Source organism: Zonotrichia albicollis, chromosome 10 (genome assembly GCF_047830755.1).
Source record: "Zonotrichia albicollis isolate bZonAlb1 chromosome 10, bZonAlb1.hap1, whole genome shotgun sequence".
NCBI classification, from domain to species: domain Eukaryota; kingdom Metazoa; phylum Chordata; class Aves; order Passeriformes; family Passerellidae; genus Zonotrichia; species Zonotrichia albicollis.
Genome location: NC_133828.1, coordinates 26,291,392 through 26,310,433, shown reverse-complemented (window position 1 = coordinate 26,310,433; position 19,042 = coordinate 26,291,392). Strand labels below are relative to the sequence as shown.

The following is a 19,042-nucleotide window of genomic DNA, read 5'->3' as shown; positions in this document are numbered from 1 at the left end:
TGCAGTATGGAGTAGAATGTATGCAGTATGTACCTACATATGCATCTTTGTTTCCTTTGAAAGGCTGCTAAAATTTTATTTCTGAGATGTAAAAACAACTTTATGTAACAGTGGAAAACAAAACCAAGTGCTGTGTTGCTTTTTAGAGGTTTGTAGTATGCTTTGGTTACTTTTATAAATGTCTAACTGGTCTACTGCAGGAAAGTGTGGATAGTTTCTCATGTTACAGGGCAGAGGCAAATTTTGTCTCAACATTTGCCATGTCCCTTTCTGGCTGTTCTTTCTTGGCTGTGCGGCAGTTTCTAAAAGTCCCAAATCTGTTCACTGATCCCGGTTCACGGTAGGGCCCCCTTCCCAACCTTTACAGACCTGGCCAAGAAGATGACATGTTGGGCACAGGAGTAGGAGCCAGTGGCTGGCAGGGCTCAGGCTGTTGTTGTGTGGATTGTTTTGTGTTGTGGCCATGGGCTGCATGGGAAGGTGTGAAGGGCTTGGATGCAATTGGGATTTGTGCTGGTTCTTCAGAAATGGAATTCTAAGAAAAGAGGTCTAAACAGACTATAACGTCCTGTGTTGCCACTCAATATCATCAGTGTCTGCTACAAAGTTGTAAAGCTGGGAATACAGGTAATTAGGTGCTGATGAAGATTGACTACAGGAGGGAGGAAAAAGGGTCTAAGAGGATGATATTGAATAACTACATCCATTACTGACTTGAACTCCTTGAGAAGTACATTAGATAGAGTTGTACCTAATGAAAGCTTAGCATGTGAGATGTTTGTTGAAGTAGGAATTACAAGGTTAGGGAGAAAAAAAAATTAAAAATGTTCTGTTAAAACTTTTATTCATAATTTCAAAGTTAGAAAAAGGTGAAGCTGCAATGACTTCTATAGATAACATGAACGTCTCAGTGGGTTCATTTGTCTACTCTCTCAGGACTTCCTGATTTTAAGTAGTAGCTTTGATTTTACTAATAATTGAAGATTTCTGTCACATCTTAAAAGGACACAGAAGGGAGGGACTTGATTTTTCAATGATTTTCAAGATAGATTTTGGAAAACACATCACAAAAGTGTTTTGGCCAGCTCTTACTGTTGCATAGCAATGCCCCTTGGGCTGGTTGTCCTGGAAATTTATAGGGTTTATCATATGGCCTGGTAATGAGACCTATGCAATAGTACCTCTTTAACATTAACAATTGGTGCTCAATATCAGCTGTATGTATCACGTACCCTTATAATTTTAATTGTAGTGGAACAATAGCAATAGCTCAGTAAGAATGTATTAAAAAAATGCACATGGTAGATTAAATTATTGGTCTAACCAAAGTGTTACTGGTTACTACTCCAGGTATGCTGTGCTGGATTTGGGCAAAATAGAGGCCTGTGATGAATATACAGTCCCTATGATGCTCCTGGACAAGAAATTTTTTAGTTACAATGCAATTGTAATTGAAATTCTTCCCAGTCTTTCTTTGGTGGTTTCCCATATAGGCAGGAGAGCCTTGTCTATCTCTAGTTACTTTTGCAGCCAAGTTGCTGTTTTTGTGCCAGCTTGGTCACCCTTAGCCATACTCCTGTCCTTGGGAGACAGTGCTGGCTTGCCAGACTGGAGTTGCCCTGAATAGCCCAGCATAATGGTTGAAGTTATGGCTGCTGTCTCAGAAGCTGCCACTGACATTAAACAAAACAGAACTGGCACAGCACTTACTACTTTGGAAAAGCCATCCTCTTTGGAAAAAGCATTTTAACTCTGAATAAAACATTGGGTTGGCTTTTAGCTCATGAATAGCACTTTATTCCACTTGAATAAATATCAGTACCGACAAGTCACCACATCGTGCCTGACCTTATGTAAGTGCATGGCAACGTTCCAAGTTAATTTTGGCTATTATTTCCACAAACATGTTGGACAGGCTTTTGTAAGTATTTGATTCCTTTTTAGGCAGTGCTTTAGCAGATGGGCTGTAAAAGAATCTGACAATTATCAAGGCTCTGTGGACTGATTAGTTCTGCATTCAGACACTGACATTATCTCAGATACTTCCTCCCCAGGCTCCTCCTGAAGGCTTTGCATCTTTAAGGAGCATGTGACAGATGAGTGTTAACAAATGACTGAAGAGCTAGAATTTTATGAAAAGGTTTTGAAAGCAACATTGCTTTATTAACAGGAAAAGTTCAGGCAATTAAAAATCACTGGAAGACAAATACCTTCTGATCTTACTTTTGTTCTTCACAGTCCATGAGGAAGGACTGTCTACCAGTGTGTAATCAGGGAAACAAGTTTTCTTCTTGCCTCACTGGGCCCATGTTTGACCAGTCTGCTTTCTGTTTGGACAACTGAGTGAAATACCTTGGACAAGTAAATGAAGCTTCTAATGCTACTCTAAGATCACTCCTGGCACTGTCCCAGTTGTCCTTGCCATGTCATTGCAAAGGTGAGCTTCACCATCGTGGTTCTACTTTTTAGGATTGTGTTGAAATAGGAGGCCATCCTCATTTAATCACCCTCTTATTGGAGTATTGTTAAAGATAGATCCTAACCTCACATGGTAGCCCCAAGTTGTCATATGCTTCTAGTGGGATTCTTAAGAGGCACAGCACTTAGGTAGCTGTTTCTGAATGCTTAATATCTCTAAATTATGTTCCTGGGTTCACTGAACATCACTGGTGTGCAGTTTCTGCAGTGTCTAAGTTATTGCTGTAAATGCAGTGTGGTTAAGTCATTCTGGTGCTTTGGGAAATTTTGTACCTTCAGCTCACTTGCCGGTTAAATAGGGAAGGTTATTTTGTTGCAGATGCTTTGTGTAGGCTATCACCCAAAATATTAACGTGTGGAAGCATAGACTCCTGCCATATTTATTTTGACATTTTTTATTTAATGTAGGGAAAAGCAGATTGAGATTGGTATTAGTGTTTGAAGAAATGCCCTCTCTCAGTGCTCTGTTGCTATACAGCAGTCAAATCCTACATACTTTACTATGGTCTGCCAGGAAGTCTACTAACCTTTCATATAATATTTAATAGGTGTTATAGCCAGTGCTGCTGAGTTGTTTTCTATACAGGAGGATTCTCAGCTATTTTTTTCTGCTGCCTTTGTAAGACTTGCACTAGTTCTTTCTACAGTGCCAGGTGTTGTACATAAAGTAGGAAATTATATACTCTTCTCTTGCTTATTGAGCAGAGAAAAGAATCTACTTTTAAGACCTAGCAGGGAGAGGTTGCTAGAAATGCCAAGTTTAAAGAGAGAGATCAAGTATAGGAGATGAGAAGGCAAGACAAAACTCACTTGAATGTGAAAATGAATGCAAAGTCTCAACGGAAACACTTTTGATGTGCTGACGTTAAAGGGATTGTACTGAATATATAATCATTGTGGATATATGCAGGGGGTTTTGTATTGTACAATAATCAAATGAGTGGTTCTTTGTACTGATGGGGTTCTCAGGAGAGCTCTAATGATCTAGATTTAAAGAGATCCCAGCCCAGTTATGGACAGTGGTATTTGTTCCTGAAGGAATGCAATGTCAGAATAATACTACATGTATGTGATCCTTAATCTATGTATCTCGAAGCATTTTACAAATACTAAACACTTAATTCAGTAGCATTCTGCTGGGCTGGGTTCACAAGTGTGGTGATGCACTAAATACCGTGATTAAGTTGAAGAGCCCCTAGTGGACAACCCTAGCCATGCCTGGACTAGAGGTTTTTATTTGCCCTACAGTTTGTTTTCCTGTCAGGTACTGAGGAGCAGTTGTTTGACCACTGTACTGCTTAATAGCCAAGTGTCTTGTGCTGCTGTTCCAGTGTCTGCACACTGAACTCTGCCACCTGTCCATGCAGGAAGAGAGTATGGCCTGGGATGTGCGGCCAGGGGCCACCACAAAACTGGCTCTAGATGCCATAGCTACAGAGATTTGACCATTCTACTGCAAAGCATGAGAGGAGAACAGTAAAGGAAGACATCAATCACACTAATTCTCATTAGTAAGCAAAGCCTAACATGTGACACAGAGAATTATAGTTTTAAGGGGATAAATCTTTTATCTTTCAGAAGTTTCTAAAAGATACTGATAAATTCAGAGTTGGTTTGGGTCAAGCTCTTAGTAGCATTTTCTGCTATAGACAGAACCACTTTAGGAGTTCTTTGTATGCATGTGTGTCACTGTTCTTTTTACTGTTTAGGGGCTATAGTAAAAAAGCTAGATAAAACAGCTCTGTGAAAGTTAGAGAAAAGGCAATCAAATTGTCTGCTGGGACTGCTGCTCCAACAAAGAGTGTCAGTTGAGTACAAAGGCATGTCACTTTTGGCTTTCATCTTCTGGTAGCTTGAAACAGCTTTACTGGCCACCATCACCCTTCTGCTGCTAGTATACACTCTGAAAACATCTCCTGAATTACATCTCTATTGCTGTAGCTAACCTGATATATGAGCATTATTTTACTGTGTATTTATCTAGTACTGCTGTTTGCTTTGTGTAAATGTTATTCCTTGTAATACATCATTTCTAATTGGTTCAGAACAAGAACTGCCAGGGCTCATGAGAGGCAGGTGTTGGGGCCTCCCCAGCACTGCCTGACGTGTTTAATAATGTTTTTTCATCCTTTAAATAAACAAATGAAACATGCTTCCATAAAGTATGAGCAGGAAATACAAATATATATAAGACGTGAACAGTTGAAAATAGTGGACTAGAACGGTGTTTTACTTCCAAAATTAATAATCGATTACTGTATGCCCTGATTTCATGAAATCTATCCATCTGGTGGTTAGGTTGAGATTTCAATATGCTAATGAAATTATGTTTAGCCACATGCAAGGGGAAACCCAGAAGAAATGGCTGTTTGCTCCATTGGAATGGAAACATAAAAGTTCAGAAAATTATATCAGTTCCTAGTAAGTTGTCTATTGAATAGATAACTTTTAAAACCGAATGTAAGTTTTAGAATACACTTGTAAAAGCCAGATCTTTCAGAATGACAACCTAAATGGCACAGATTTTTCACTCAGAACATCTTTTAGTAGTTTGACAGAAGATGTCTTAGTGCAAGAATCAGCTTTACTCATTGCCCCTCTGATGGGGAATATGCTTCCTAAATTTCCTTGGAGAGCTGCTGTCTTGTTACACTGATAGTATGTGGCTAACTTTAAAGGTCTGTTAGTGAGTCTTCAGCAACCCCTTTGCTCTTTTCTAAGTGATTGTTTGCAGTCTTCCATCCTCATCATCATCATAATCATCATTTGTGTAGTACTATGTAAGCTTAACAGCTGTGTCTCTGAATCTGATTATATCTAGTTAAAACTCTGTCTGGGACAGGGTTGGCTCTGGTTTTTTTTTATTAGTTGCATCCCTTCCATGCAAGAGTGTAATAAATAGATGGGAAAGAGTTTCCTAAGGCATTTTTGTTTCAGCCTTTGGAGGTCTGTCCTACAGTGAATGCCGAAGCTGTGAACTTCTTGTTCTCAGTTAGCTCATGCTCTGATGTAATCATACTTGCTTTATGTGAAGAAAAATCTCTGGTGAAACATTCTCATCTTGAGTTTAGTTAAATTGTGCCATTCTGCATCTTTTGTGCGGTGTCACTTGCCTGCTTCCATCCTGCCCCTAGCTGCACTCTTGACATTTCTATCTGGGAGGAGGGAGACACGATCTGACCTTTTATTTTGTGTGTAGAACTTAGCAAAGCTGGACCCCCAGTTAAGCTGATTTCAGGACTCTATTTGACAAAGAAGGAGACTGATGTAATGTTATTCTCTGTACACTCTCTTTTTCTGGAAAGATTATTATTCGGTTCAGTTCTGTAGTTTACCCTTCATTATCTTCTGTCTCCATTTTTCTCATGTTCCTCTTGTTTCATTTCTCTCTTTTGGTCATGTATTCAGCCTTAAAATCTCCTTAGTATTTTTTTCACTTAAGAAATTCTACAGTGCATCTTCATTACTGAGTCCCACTGCATATCTCAAATGTTGCTCTAATCTTGATGATGAATAACATGGCAGATTGTAGGTAGTTAGGATAAAAACTGATAATGGGGAATGAAAATCAAGTTTACCATTTTTTTGTGGTTGTTATTGTACTGTGAGGGAAACACCCCTTCAGAAAATGAAATAAATAAAAACCAAAATCAGGTAATACAAATATTTAATAAAATATTTAAATACTTTTATTTACTTAATGCTTACAGTACTTAAATATTTAATAAAATATTTACAATGCTTTTTAATACAAAATTTCCCCCCACACAGAAGTGTCAGATAGTAAAACTAGGCTATATACTTGATGTCCAACTCAATTGGAAAAAATCCAGAATTTGAGTAATTTTTAAATGGTGACTAGAAGAATTTGGATTTTTTTTTTTACACAACTAAATTAATCTGTGAGAATGTTTCATCATTTCTTTAACCAAGTCACTCTTCTGAATCACAGAGCAGTTTGGATTCTGCCTAGTGTTTACTGTTTTAATCCTTTAAAACTCACATATTATCTTTTCTTCTAATTTTTCTTTATAATTTACATCCCAGAGCGACGTAATGAAAAATATTGCAAACATTTAGCACGTCTCACTATGGAAAATAGAGTGAAAAATAGAAAAAAGCTTGTGATTGGAGAATTGGCACAGACTTGTTGATTTGTGTGCTGTTCATCTCAGTCTGTGTAATCTGTAAACCTAAACTATCTCAACACCAGCCAAATATAAGGAGCCAGGCTTCTGCCTGTCATGGAATTGTATACCTGTTTCTAAGACATCAACAGATAGGACCAGAACACACAGTCTTAAGCTGTACCAGGGGATGTTTAGGTTGGACATTAGGAAGAAATTCTTCACAAAAAAGGTTTTTGAGCCCTGGAACAGGCTGCACAGAGAAGTGATGGAGTCACTGTCCCTGGAGGTATTTAGGAAAGATTTGGTGTAGTGCTCAGTGCCATGGCCTGGTTGACGATGTGGTGTTGGGTCATAGGTTGGGCTTGAGGATCTCAAAGGTCTTTTCCAACCTAGTTGTTTCTGTCACTCTGTGAATTGCTTTTCAGTGGAAAAAAAGAGGAGGGAATTTTTTTTATTACACATATCTATAAGCTGCATCACATTCTCTCTTTTTTTTAATCCTTTTTTTCATAGTGTGCCCTCTTCCTTGAAGTAGTCTCTTCGTTCCTTGTGACAACTCCAGTGGGTTGAAGGAGTCTATTTAGGCTATATATTGCACTCCCCTCCTGCACTCTGCCCATTTTCACTCCTTTCCCTCTTATTTCTTGTTACTTTTTCTTTCCTCTCTAATATTTAACTTCCAGTGGGACTTTCTTCTTTCCCATTCTTGTGTGCTTCCATTCCTCACTGTCCCCTCCTGTCATGAGGTTTGAAAATGTTTCTAGGGCTAAGCTGAAGGGGAATACTGTTACTTTACTTTTTGCCTAAGGAAAGAGTTGTACAACAAACAGTCACAGCAGGACTTCAGGTCAGAGCTGCAGCACTGACAGCAAAATAAATTGTCTGTCACTTGAGGAAATCACTTGCACTGATGTCAGTCTGTAGGAAAAACCTGAAAAAATGCCCCATCCAAATAAGGCTGTTGCATTGCAGTTTGTTAATGCAGTTTACTTAATCCTTATGTTATGGCACAGCTGAATCACTGTTACCAATGTTTGCACTTCAGTTTGATAAAAGTCAGTCATTCCCATTCAATACATTTTGAAATCTTCAGAAGAGATGCTGTTGTACAAAAAGAGATCATGTTTAACAGGCTGTGAAGAGGTCTTTTGTAGGGAACTTCAGACCTGAGCCATGAGATGCTGGACTGTAAATGTGGATGTAAAGCAGTGTAACTAAACACTGTACTACAAAATAACTGAAAAATTATTGTGAACTCCTGCATATATTATAATACAGTGTGCATGAAGGGGATTCCAGATTTGAGGAGTAGTTTGGCCTTTGAGAGATTATGCTGACAAGGTAATTCCAGTGGTGCCTTTGCAAGGACTGCTGGGCCCATGTATTTTGGGTTCCTGTTAGGTGATACCAGTCTGATTGTGAGTGATTTTCTGTCAGAATACATTCCTTTTCACTGGAAGAAATCACCTGTGTTCAATCATACTTCCTGAAATATAATTGTTACTTTGTCTTTACAGTTTTCTCTCTTATTTTGTATTTTACTTGCTTTGATTTCTCTGCAGTGCTCCTGAGTGAGCTGTACAAACTGCTTTTAAAGCACCTCACACTCTAACCAAAATAATATTTAAAAAGCTGTGAAGAAAGATTAATCTTACAAGGGAAATAGTTTGTTTACTTATTTACACTTATTAAATGTCCTCGTTATTGTTATGCACAATTGAATAGAAACAGTCAGTTTGGAGAATTATCCATGAAAAGGAAGCCTTTGATGTTAGATGAGTATTGGAGGTTGATGTATGCTTATTTCTGTGAGAAGCAAAAGCAGTGTTAGATTGACCCCATTGAACTACTTAAGAGGTTTATATTGATTGCAGAGGAATTAATATTTAACCCAGAGTTTCCTTCCAGATGGAAAAAAATTCCTTCCAGAAAAATTTCCAGGTGAACATACGTCTGTGTTCAGAGGTTATAAATGTGAAAAGCAGAGTTACAGATCAGCTCACCAGCTTTTTCTTTGTTTCAAATCTCCTTTTAAAAATATTTGTAATGGGAGGGAAGAAAAGAAACTGTTTATAACCATGAATAAAGCCACTGCTGTGCACAGTGTCATCACAAGGCCACTGTGTCATTTCAGTTGCACTTAAAACCTATTTTTAAGACTTAGCTACTGCAGAGACCTTGTAGTGAACTTAGAGAATTTTACCACAGAGGAGTGTGACTTCAGCCCACTGTCAGAGCACAGCCTGTAGTGGGAGGTTTCCAGTTTTTCTCTATCTCAGAAGCACACACCTAGTTTCTCATGAATTTTTTCAGATGAAGTCTGTTTCATTACATTCATGCCAAGATATGTAGGTCATATGTATCAGGCCTTCTGTGCTTTCAAGGTGGCAGTCTCAGGGTGAAACAGCAACTTGGTTTAGAGGTTCTTGCTGACTTCCAGCTTGTTAAATACACACAATCCTTGCTTTTCCAGTGTGATAGTTGGCTAAGATATGTTATCAGAAAATATTAGAATATGCTTCTGTTGCCACAATTACAGAATTTACTGTTCTGTCAAAGCACTTTCCACATATCTCTATTTGAGATATGACTTTTTGTCTCAGCTGAGGCTCTGCTCCAGAAAACTGCTGAAGATCAGTCAGGGGTGCACACAATATAGAGGAAAAACTGCGGGAGGCAGCCTGTAGCTGCCCAGGTGAGGAACTGAACAAAGCCAGCATCATCCTGTAATTGTGAGTCTCCTGTTACCTGTCTGGCAAACTGAGATCATCTGAAAGAACACATCTTTGTTTCTTTTCTCATTATAATAGTGTATGTGAAAATAAGAGGTGTGGCTGTCTGAAGGTAAAAGGAATTATTTTGTACCTGGAATATTAGGAAATTGTTCTTCCTCTTGTGCTTGACCCAAGAGATGATTCTAGACTTGGCTTCATCTAAGTCCTGTTAATGTAAGTTTAAACGTTGGCTGTAGTGGTAAGAAAAATTATGTTAAAACAGCACATTTTTCTGAGTTGTTCTGCTCTTCATTCTTGAGATGTATCTGCTGGCTTTGCTAATAAAGATGCAGGTTTACAATTCTTAGTGTTGCAGAACAGTTTGAAGAGGAATGAGGTTCTGTTCTGTCACTGTGTTGTTCAGCTGATTCCAGCTTAGGTGTGATTTGATGCTTCTCTCCTACATGTGATAATGGAAGAGGAAGAAAGGAGAGCAGATCTTTATTTTATGAACTTATATTAAGTTTGAAGCACTGTTGGTGACATAATCATTTGATTTTAAAGATATCACAGTGAAAAAATAAATATGGAAATGTATAAAGCTTTTTCAGCCCCTTTCAAAAACTTGAACCTGATGTTAAAGATAGTTAAGTATTTTCTCCTGTAAATATATTATCTACTTTATGTTTACACAGTTGAAGTAAAATAAAACACATAAATCAGATGGACTCTTTGTTCTTAATTTGGTTTTTTTGTCCTCTTCTAAGTGTATGCAATCTTTCCCACCCCTCCCAGCCAAGTCCTGTCACCACCCAAGTGCATTTCTTGAGTGGATTTCTCTAGGAGACAGAATTGGAGAGCAGTATGATGGCATTTCTATATTTAAATTAGATGGAACAGAATAGGCTGTATAATTTGCTTAATCAGTGCTCATGCTCTAATTTCCTTGGATGAGATTTTTTGTGGTGCAGTCTTATCTTTGGCTTTCTATCTGGTAGCCAAGTCTGCTATTTGGCATGATTTCAGAGAGTTGGGTGCGTTTCTCTTCTTGACGAAATACATGTCTCCAAAATAAAGAGATGGTGTAAAATAAAGTGTAGTTGATTAGAGTTGTGCAGAAACATTGTGAAGATGGTAGAAAGGTAAACAAGTGGAAAAGATGCAGATTCATCTGCTGTTACATAAACTGTACCTATTCTGGGATCAGGATTCAGCAGTTTTGGTACAGGCATTTCCTGTAGTTATTTTAGCTGCACATGACCAAGTAGTGCTTCACTTCTGCTATTTCAGATCTTGTCTATCACATTTTAATGACTTGATAGACTGACGTATACAAAACAATCTGTTTCTGTTCAGTAAGTTGTGGTGAGATCTTCACATGGCTTATTTTCTATTCTTCCATGAAATAAAATACATTTTTCCTATTGTAGCATTATATTTTCCTAATAAGTCTTAATAATTTCCTTCAGAAATACCTCAGTTCTGTTCTCTTACTGGTGCTGTTGATGACAGCAAATGTTTATATTCTGTTAATGACAAAGGCAGACATTTAGCAATAGTCAGGATACTTGATGTTCCAGAGTAAAGCACCAGCTTCAAACAAAGATTTTTTATCTGGTATTAAACAGCCATAGGTTAGATCCTTTTTGTGATAGCCAGTTAAGTGGCATTGACCTGAAATGTATGGAAATTTTCTGATTGAGCTTGCTTAGAGGAAATACACTTGGTAATTTGTAAGCATACGAAGAAGACAGTATCTGAAGTTTTAGGCTGAGTCTGTTGGGGGACTCAGTGCGTACTTTTGGGCAAAAGCAAGGGTGCTGTTTGTTTTCCCCTTTGTAACAAGATTGGGATGAAAAACAACTATCAGTGTAATAATCAGTCTAGGGTGATTTTTTTGGGTGAAAATCTCTAGGAACATTTGGCACATTTTGTTGGATGACACAAACAGCAGGCAGATGATCTGAGATTTTACCCATCAGTTCAGTGAAGACCAGAGTATGAACTCTAAGGGCAAAAGTCTGGATTTTGCAATCTCCTTTTGATTTGATGAGTTAAAAGAAGGCCCAACAATCTTCATGGGCTCTTTCTGTCAGGGGCTTCTCTCCTCCTTGTTCTGGAGAAAAGAGGAGAATCAGTGCACCACGGGAGTGGCATGCCCTTGTGAGTAATGCTCATGAGGGACGTGGTTCACTGCCAGCTTAGAGGAAGAATAGAGTTGTACTGAGAGCATCAGTGATCAATTATTTATTTTCAAAAGAAAACAGAGAAGCTGGCTTACATTGTCAAGCTACAGCATATATTCCCCAAGAGAAACCATTGCAGAAGTATTGACAGCTAGTACAGGAGTTTTGCAGACCTCAGGCAATAGTCACAATAAGAGCATCTGATGAAATAATTAGACAAGGTTTTGAAAAATGCATGGAAAGGTCACCTTGATGTTTGGCTTAGGACTTCTATATCCGAAATTAATTGTTTTGTGTTACTCCCAAGTTTGCAAGTTAGGCAGGCTTTGCTTTGTCACCTTCTCTGTTCAAAGTTAGGGGTAGACGGAAAAGGAGGCAGTAGAAATGGTAAAAAATCACACTGTGATTGAGATTGTGACTAGAGGAGAAAGAAGGAAAAAGAAAGATCATGTATTGAACCAAGCACCTTTTGAGGGCTACAAAACTGTCCCCAGTACAAGAAACTTAATTTCTAGTATCTGGCCACAGATTCCTTGGATCTGTAGATTGACCATGGTGTGGGGAAGCATCAGAAGCCCGAGTTCCTAGTGCTACAGACCATCGCTGCCTCTGTCCTTACTGCACAGCCCTTATTGGCCAACTGCAGAACTGCTGCCCTTGGGGAGTATTTGCTTTGTTTAATCTTTATACCCGGGGGCTTTTCCCTTCATCAGTCCTGTGTCTTTCCTGTTAGAGTGCCTGGGGTTTTGCTACACAGTGAACATGGATAACAAAGGCTCATCTATATTCTTTGCATGTACCTGGCTTATTCTGGAATGTTTGTAAACAGGTATTCCTCTTCACTATTAGCAGCAGAAGAGAAAGGACTAACCACAAAGACCAAAGACATATTTTATATATCTTGGGTATGCTAGAAGTGTTTTTCAGGAATTTAGAGATGGCTTGCATCGCAATTATAGTAATTGCCTTTCTAAACGTTAGCGTATAAAAATATACCTAATTATGTTCGCTGGGTTGAAGAAAACCTATTGTACTCATGAAAGCCTACGAGACAAACTGCAGCCAACTACAAATAAAGCCTTAATTTGAGCATGCAAAGAAACACACTCAGAAACCTGACAGCGAGTGGCCTCAGAAACCATTCCCTCACAGCACCTTCCCAGCAGGGCAAGTGGGTGATTCTGTTTCTTCCTTTTCTTCTCTCCCCAACTGTTTCTTGTCACCAGTCTTCTTTGCTTTAGGCCATAGCAGTGGCTGAAAAGGTCAAAACGTGTTAATTTTCACCACTGCATGGGTATGAGGCAGTCAGCAACTGCAAAAATAATTCTGTCTTTATTACTCATGCTGTCAGATTAGATGTAGGAATTGTCTGTTATTTCAGCTGTTGCATGATAGAGTTTATAAATTGGTAGAAATCTGAAGACAGAGTGAATAGGTCATTGAATGTAGCTTTAAAAACTGCTGTCATGTTGGATTTACAAAACTTGAAGACTTCTGGTAATAAACAAGTGTATGATGATTTGATAATTGTTCCTGTCTTTCATAAGGAAAGCCTTTCCAGACTTCATACTACCTGTGAAATATATTTTCAAAAGCCTTTTGTAAATATCTTGTCTCTTAATCTTCAGGATGATTTTAAATGCCACCTATGAATATAGTTTTATTTACTGAATTTTATTTTCATTTATAGACAATATGGTAACAAGATAGGTCTCATTATCTCAGCTTTCACTGATCTCATGCCTGGAACTTTATTATTCCATCTGATACTGGCAAATCTTTGTGCAATTACTTAGGTCTGTCTTTGCATGCTTAGGTTTCCCAGCAAACAGTGTTTCCCTGACTCCTCGAAATAAGTTTCCCTTGACATTTAATTTGGCTGATGTGGTGACACAAGTTTAGGCATAAATGATACCTTTTATGTCAGCCCACACCCACGGAGATATCCTCATGAGAGACCATGTGTAGGCAGTTGTATCAGCCCTTCCTCCAGAGATACCCAGATATAGAAGAAAGTTTCATTTTTGCGGAGGTGCCCTGGAGGAGTATGAACAACTGAGCTTTCTGAGGGCATGCCTTGAATTATTTCTTCTGGTAATGCTGCTTGAGCTCCTTCACAGGCAGCACTGCTCACAGGGTTTGCTGTATCAGACTCACAAGGGGACTGGTGCCAGGGCAGGGTGGGACCCTCCTGCAGGAGGTGACAGAGGGGACATCATTGGGAGCGATACCGAATTCCTGCGTTATGTATCGGGAGTCTGCTCCTGTGAACTTTGGTGTCCTGAGCATGAGTTGTGCCTGAATGGGATTAGATGCCTCCTCTAATGTTATGTATCTAATTCTGGCTTACTCTACCTGTAGGGTTTTTTTCTAAAGATGGGCTCTCATATTTTTTGGAAATTGTATGCTATGTTCTATGTTGTGTCTCATAAGAAGAATAATCAGGAAAAATATCAGCGAATTAATCAGAAAAAAAATGCCATGCAGTGTATGATGGCTGTGGATATGATATAGGAAATAAAAGTAAAAACTACTCTCTTCCCACAGTATAAGCTCCTTATACTTATGTGGACTAGTAATGTATTTCTGGGAAAATACTATTTTGTGAAAAACAGAACAAAGAAATTATTATCAGCTAAATGATGATGAAAAAGAAACACTTTTGGTTATGTTTTGGTTTTTGTTTTCTTGTTTTGGTTTTTTTTTTCTTTTCGCCAACAAAAAGTACTTTTTCCCTTGGTTATGTGTGTGATTTACTAGTTGAACTGAGAAAATAATTACTTCTTATCATTGAGTTCAGGCATGGGTCTGGATGCAGAATATGGAAACTGAATGGTTTGAGAAAGAAAATAGGAGAGTTTTATCCTCAAATGAAATAGCATTTGTTTTGTGTGACTGACCAGGGATATAGCATAGATTTGCTTTTATGAGTATTCAGCTGGATTATGGGTGAGATTTAAATAATATGTTACTAAGCTTTAGGATGTAATAGCACGTCTAAAAATAGGATTGGATTATTAAGATTAATGTAATCTTTGTAGCTTTTGTTATTATTTAGAATGCAAGACTTTCAGTCTTTAGTGCTAGAATTAATGATATTTTCATTTCCATTTCCAAGAAAAATAAATGTATGAAGGATAATTCAACCATTGTTAAAATTCAACAGGCAACATTTTAAAAATGAATACATCCAAACATCTCCATAGAGCAAAGGATAAAACTTTTAAATTAAAATTGCACTATTGCACTAAAATTGCACTGTCTCAATTATTGTGTGTGCTTAGTTGAAACCTGCACGGATTTCAGCTGGTTGATTGTTCATGTTGAGCTCACTGCACACCAAAAAGACTGTATGAAGAATTTTATTTATGCTGAACATCAGAATCCCTATTGCACAAGCATATTTTCTGGCAGTTCCAAAGGGGAATTATAATTGTTTATCCTTAATCATGACAGTAACATAGTGTGATTTGAAACAAAAATGTGTTTCTTAATTGACGAATGATTTGTATTTGATAAAAGGACAATTTTTTTCCTTTGGTGTTATTTTTGTTGCTTCTGTGAATTTCTTAAGCCTTAGACAGAGTTTTGAACCTTACTGATCATGTCATCAGCATTCACTGAAGAAAAATACCAGTTGCTGACATCAGTTACAATTACATAGCTTATGGTGGTATAAGGGATGTTATTTTTACAGTAACAAAGTTTCAGCTGCTAATTTTTTGTGTGAGGATATTCATAATATGAGGTGTGAGGTCTGTGTGTTTCATAGCCTTGTAGTTTCTGAATACCAAACTTAGTGTCTTGGGTTTAAATGTTTAGAGTTTTCACTCTACATCCTGTATATTCCAAATCTGACACCAAAACTGTTGGTGTACATGATTTTTATGAATCTTTAGCTCGTCTCCATTCCTATAATAAAGAAGCTTTCTAGCTTGGATTCAGATAGGTAGTGTAACTTGAAATGAGCTTTAAAACAATCTATGGGAAATCACACAGCTAAGTAAAACACTGATTTATTAGAAACCTTAAAGTCGTGCTTTGGGGAGGATGAAAGAGGGAACTGTTTTAGCACAACTTTGAAATAACAGCAGTGTGTACTCCAGTCAAGAAAGCAGACCTTGTAGTGTTAAGGGTAAAGACATGTTTGATTGTCTCATATCTCGTGTGTGTGAGAAGCACAAGGCAGGACACACAAGAATAAATAGCACATATTCCTTGAAGGGCTTTTTACATTTGTACCTGACTGAGTGTGCCGTTGCTGTCTTTCAGAAATATCGACAGTATATGTCTGGACTTCTCACTCCTCCTTATGGTGTTATGGAAACTGGCTCCAACAATGACAGTAAGTATGAGAGATTAGATATGAGGTGGTGGGCAAGCAAATGAGAAAAGGAAATAAAGGGGAAGATGGAGATTCTCCAGGTTTGGGTATTGCACTTTAAAAATTTAATTCCATTTGGTATTACAACTGCATTAATACTGCATGTAGTGGAAGACACTTTGGAACCTGCCCAACTGCCTTCCCAGCTGTGTACAAGTGTACTCAGAGCTGCACCAAAATCTGCACTGTGACCCAGGCCTGTTGATGAAAACATACTGGACGATGTCATGACGCATTTTACTACTTGGGTTACATGAACCATGGAACATGCCCATGAGTCCTGCAGTAAATATAACAAACTGTCTCAATTTTTCTTAGTTAGGATGGGCTACACAACTTGCTGGAGAATCCAGGTTAGTGCTTAAGCTTGCAGTAAACATGCTGCTCTCTTATCTTTATTACCTAGCTAAATAATTTTGGGTATGTCTCTGCCTCATGAGAACGTGTCAAGCTGTGGGAGAGTGATGTAAGACATGAATCCAAGGGCAGCCTTTGGAATTTATCACTTATGTAAATCAAAGCACTTATATTTATTTGCCAAGGATTCTCTGGATGCCAGGCAGGACAATATCTGATGGCTAGCAATTGCATCTGCAAATTCTATCTCCTATGTTAGATGTTCAATATGTTTTCTTTGCAGGATAATAGTATAGAATAGCATAGTTATGCTGATTAGTGCAAGCTCAGTGTCACATTTGACTGCCAGGTACTGAGACACAGATAATGTTAAATGAAAAAGCATAAATAACTCCTGTATACATGCTTCAGATACTAAATTTTGAAAAAGAACTGTGCTGAACAAGGTGTTTAAAATTTTTGACCGAAGTTAGCTTTTTGTCTTTTTTGCGTTCAGTACAAGAAATTTTTTTCTAAATAAATGTTTTGCTCTTTAAAAATTGCAGATTAATGTGTGTGTTATCAAAGTATTGAAGCCTCAAATTTGCTGTTCTACTAATAAATATTTTCACTGTCACTCAAAAAATGTACAGTATGTATTTATTTTCTGTGTTCTTTTTTTAGGAATGCCAGATAAAGACAGTATGTCAAACAGTGCTCTTTGCCAAGTTTCTAAAAACTGTAATAAGGTAAATCACAATTTTGTGATTTCTTTTTTTGAGGGGTAGAATTTGGTTATGAAAAATGTAAAAGTATTCAGCATTCTATTGAAAATAACTGAGTGCAAATGCAAGCATGTGGTTGATGCATTTGAGAACAGTATACAAATTATAAGAATGCCTTAGATGTTATATCATTTAACTGAAGAAAGCAGCTGGTTCAGGATTATTACAAAGTGTACTGCTACCCAAGTTTGTGTTACAGTATGGTTTCTTGGCTTTTGTTGGAAGGGTGCTGAGGATAAGGAAGAAAAGCAGTGCTATGACAGGACCCAGTGGATAACCAGTGGATCGTAAAATTCATTATTAAATCCTATTCTAAGGTGTACCTGAGTCTGAACTGATGCATAGGCATTGTTCTGGCCCTTTGCTCAGGGTGAATTTTCTCCTATGTTCAGAGGGCAGCTTTACATCCCAGCTCTCCTTTGTAAAATAGTTCTTTGCCTTCAGCCTCTCTAGATGAGGACCCACATGAAAGAACTCATGAATATTTCTGTGCCAGTTTCAATAGTGGGATAGAGTATATATATAGATTAATACTGGGAAGAAATAGTGTCAGGCATTGCTGTAAAGATTGATAACTTCTAGAATTTCTGTAGGGCAGGAATAGAAAAGTTGGAGTAATAAACAGATGCTAGGTTGCCCTCTTTCTAGACATGGGAGTTTAATTGGATGCATTTGTGTGATGTCTTTAAAAGGTTAAAGGTATTTTTGTTGCACAAAAAGCATCTCTTGACAGCAGCAGATGAAGACAAGGAATATTTTATGTGTTTCCTTAATGCAAAAATAGCTACTTCCACCTCTCCCTGTCTGTCTGTCTTGCTTCCTCAAGAGTACTGACCTTTTTTAATTGTCACATTTAGCTTTTATTTAATGTATACATGTAACAGTATGCAGTTCCTTTTCCTAGAGCCTTATTCACTAGCTGTACTAGTTCTGGACACAACCTTATCCTGTAGGAACATAAATATTTTTCCATGAATTGAGTAATTGTTCTTAGATACTTAGCACCTTGGATTCTGTAAGAATTTTATGTAACAGTTATGAATTATGTCTAAGTGCCTCTTTAGGTTATTGGCATTTCAGTGGTACACTTGGAATTAAGTCAGGTCAGGGATCTTGCTGGATTTCCCAAGCAAAGCACCAGGTGGAAAATTCAAACTAAAAGATGTTTGTGTGTTTTCTGAAGCAGATAGAAGTAACAGGTAAAGGTAAAAAGATAAAAACATCTGTCTCCCCTAGAAGATAATATCCCCCCAGTAATGGGAAGTGATGCTCAGCTGAGGTGGTAAACGCTTTCAGGTACAAAGTATTTTATAAATTGGGCAAAATTTAATGATTTATACTTTTGCCAATAGCTGGGCTTTTCTAGCACAACAGGGCTCTTCCTGTACAAAATAATTTCTTGGGTAGGAGACAGAGCTTGGCTAGGGCAGGCTCAAACTGCTCAGTGACTTTTACAAGAACAAAGTCCTTTGCAAACCATATTATCTTTCTTTTCAAGCCATGTATAAAACAGACATCCTTCTCCCTCCCACACTGTACATGTTTCTCTGGAGAGAAGCTGAGTGAGTAAATACGTGACAAATTCATGTCACCTTGTTTCATCCTGGAGGCGCTCAGACAGTCCCATAGCAAATGTGGCAGAAGAAGCTGCGCAGCATAGAAATGGTCCATGAATTCTAGGTCTTAGTTTTCTCCATATGATCACAGCTCACTTTAATTGTGTTCAGTGAAAGGTAAATGCAGCAGAGGTAAATATGTGAGTATTTTGTTTACTGTATGCAAAACTCATTCCTGCAGTTCTAAACTGTGCAACTGTTACAGTGCTTACATAAAATGTCTGTCGCCCTTCATGCCCTGCAGTCTGGCGAACCATCAGGGAGTTACTGGAATTCCAGGGCCAAATTCCCAGAGTTGTTGCCAGCTTTTCAAAACAAAAAATCAAGATACCGGAAAACAGTGCTGTATTTCTAGATGTTGCATATTTTGCTTATTTTTAGCATGATGTATGATGCATGACTCCCAAAATGGC

The 19,042-nt window shown here is 38.0% G+C and overlaps 1 protein-coding gene across 3 annotated transcripts in view; it reads left to right on the top strand.

Moving 5' to 3' along the window:
* RAPGEF4 (Rap guanine nucleotide exchange factor 4) overlaps nucleotides 1–19,042 on the top strand; it is a 141,819-nt gene that overhangs the window by 48,461 nt on the left and 74,316 nt on the right. For all 3 annotated transcript variants that reach the window (XM_005484068.4, XM_005484069.4, XM_014265054.3), the window contains 2 exons: nucleotides 15,781–15,853; nucleotides 16,913–16,977. In XM_005484068.4, the coding sequence (XP_005484125.2) occupies nucleotides 15,781–15,853; nucleotides 16,913–16,977 (138 nt within the window). The remainder of the gene's footprint in view (nucleotides 1–15,780; nucleotides 15,854–16,912; nucleotides 16,978–19,042) is intronic.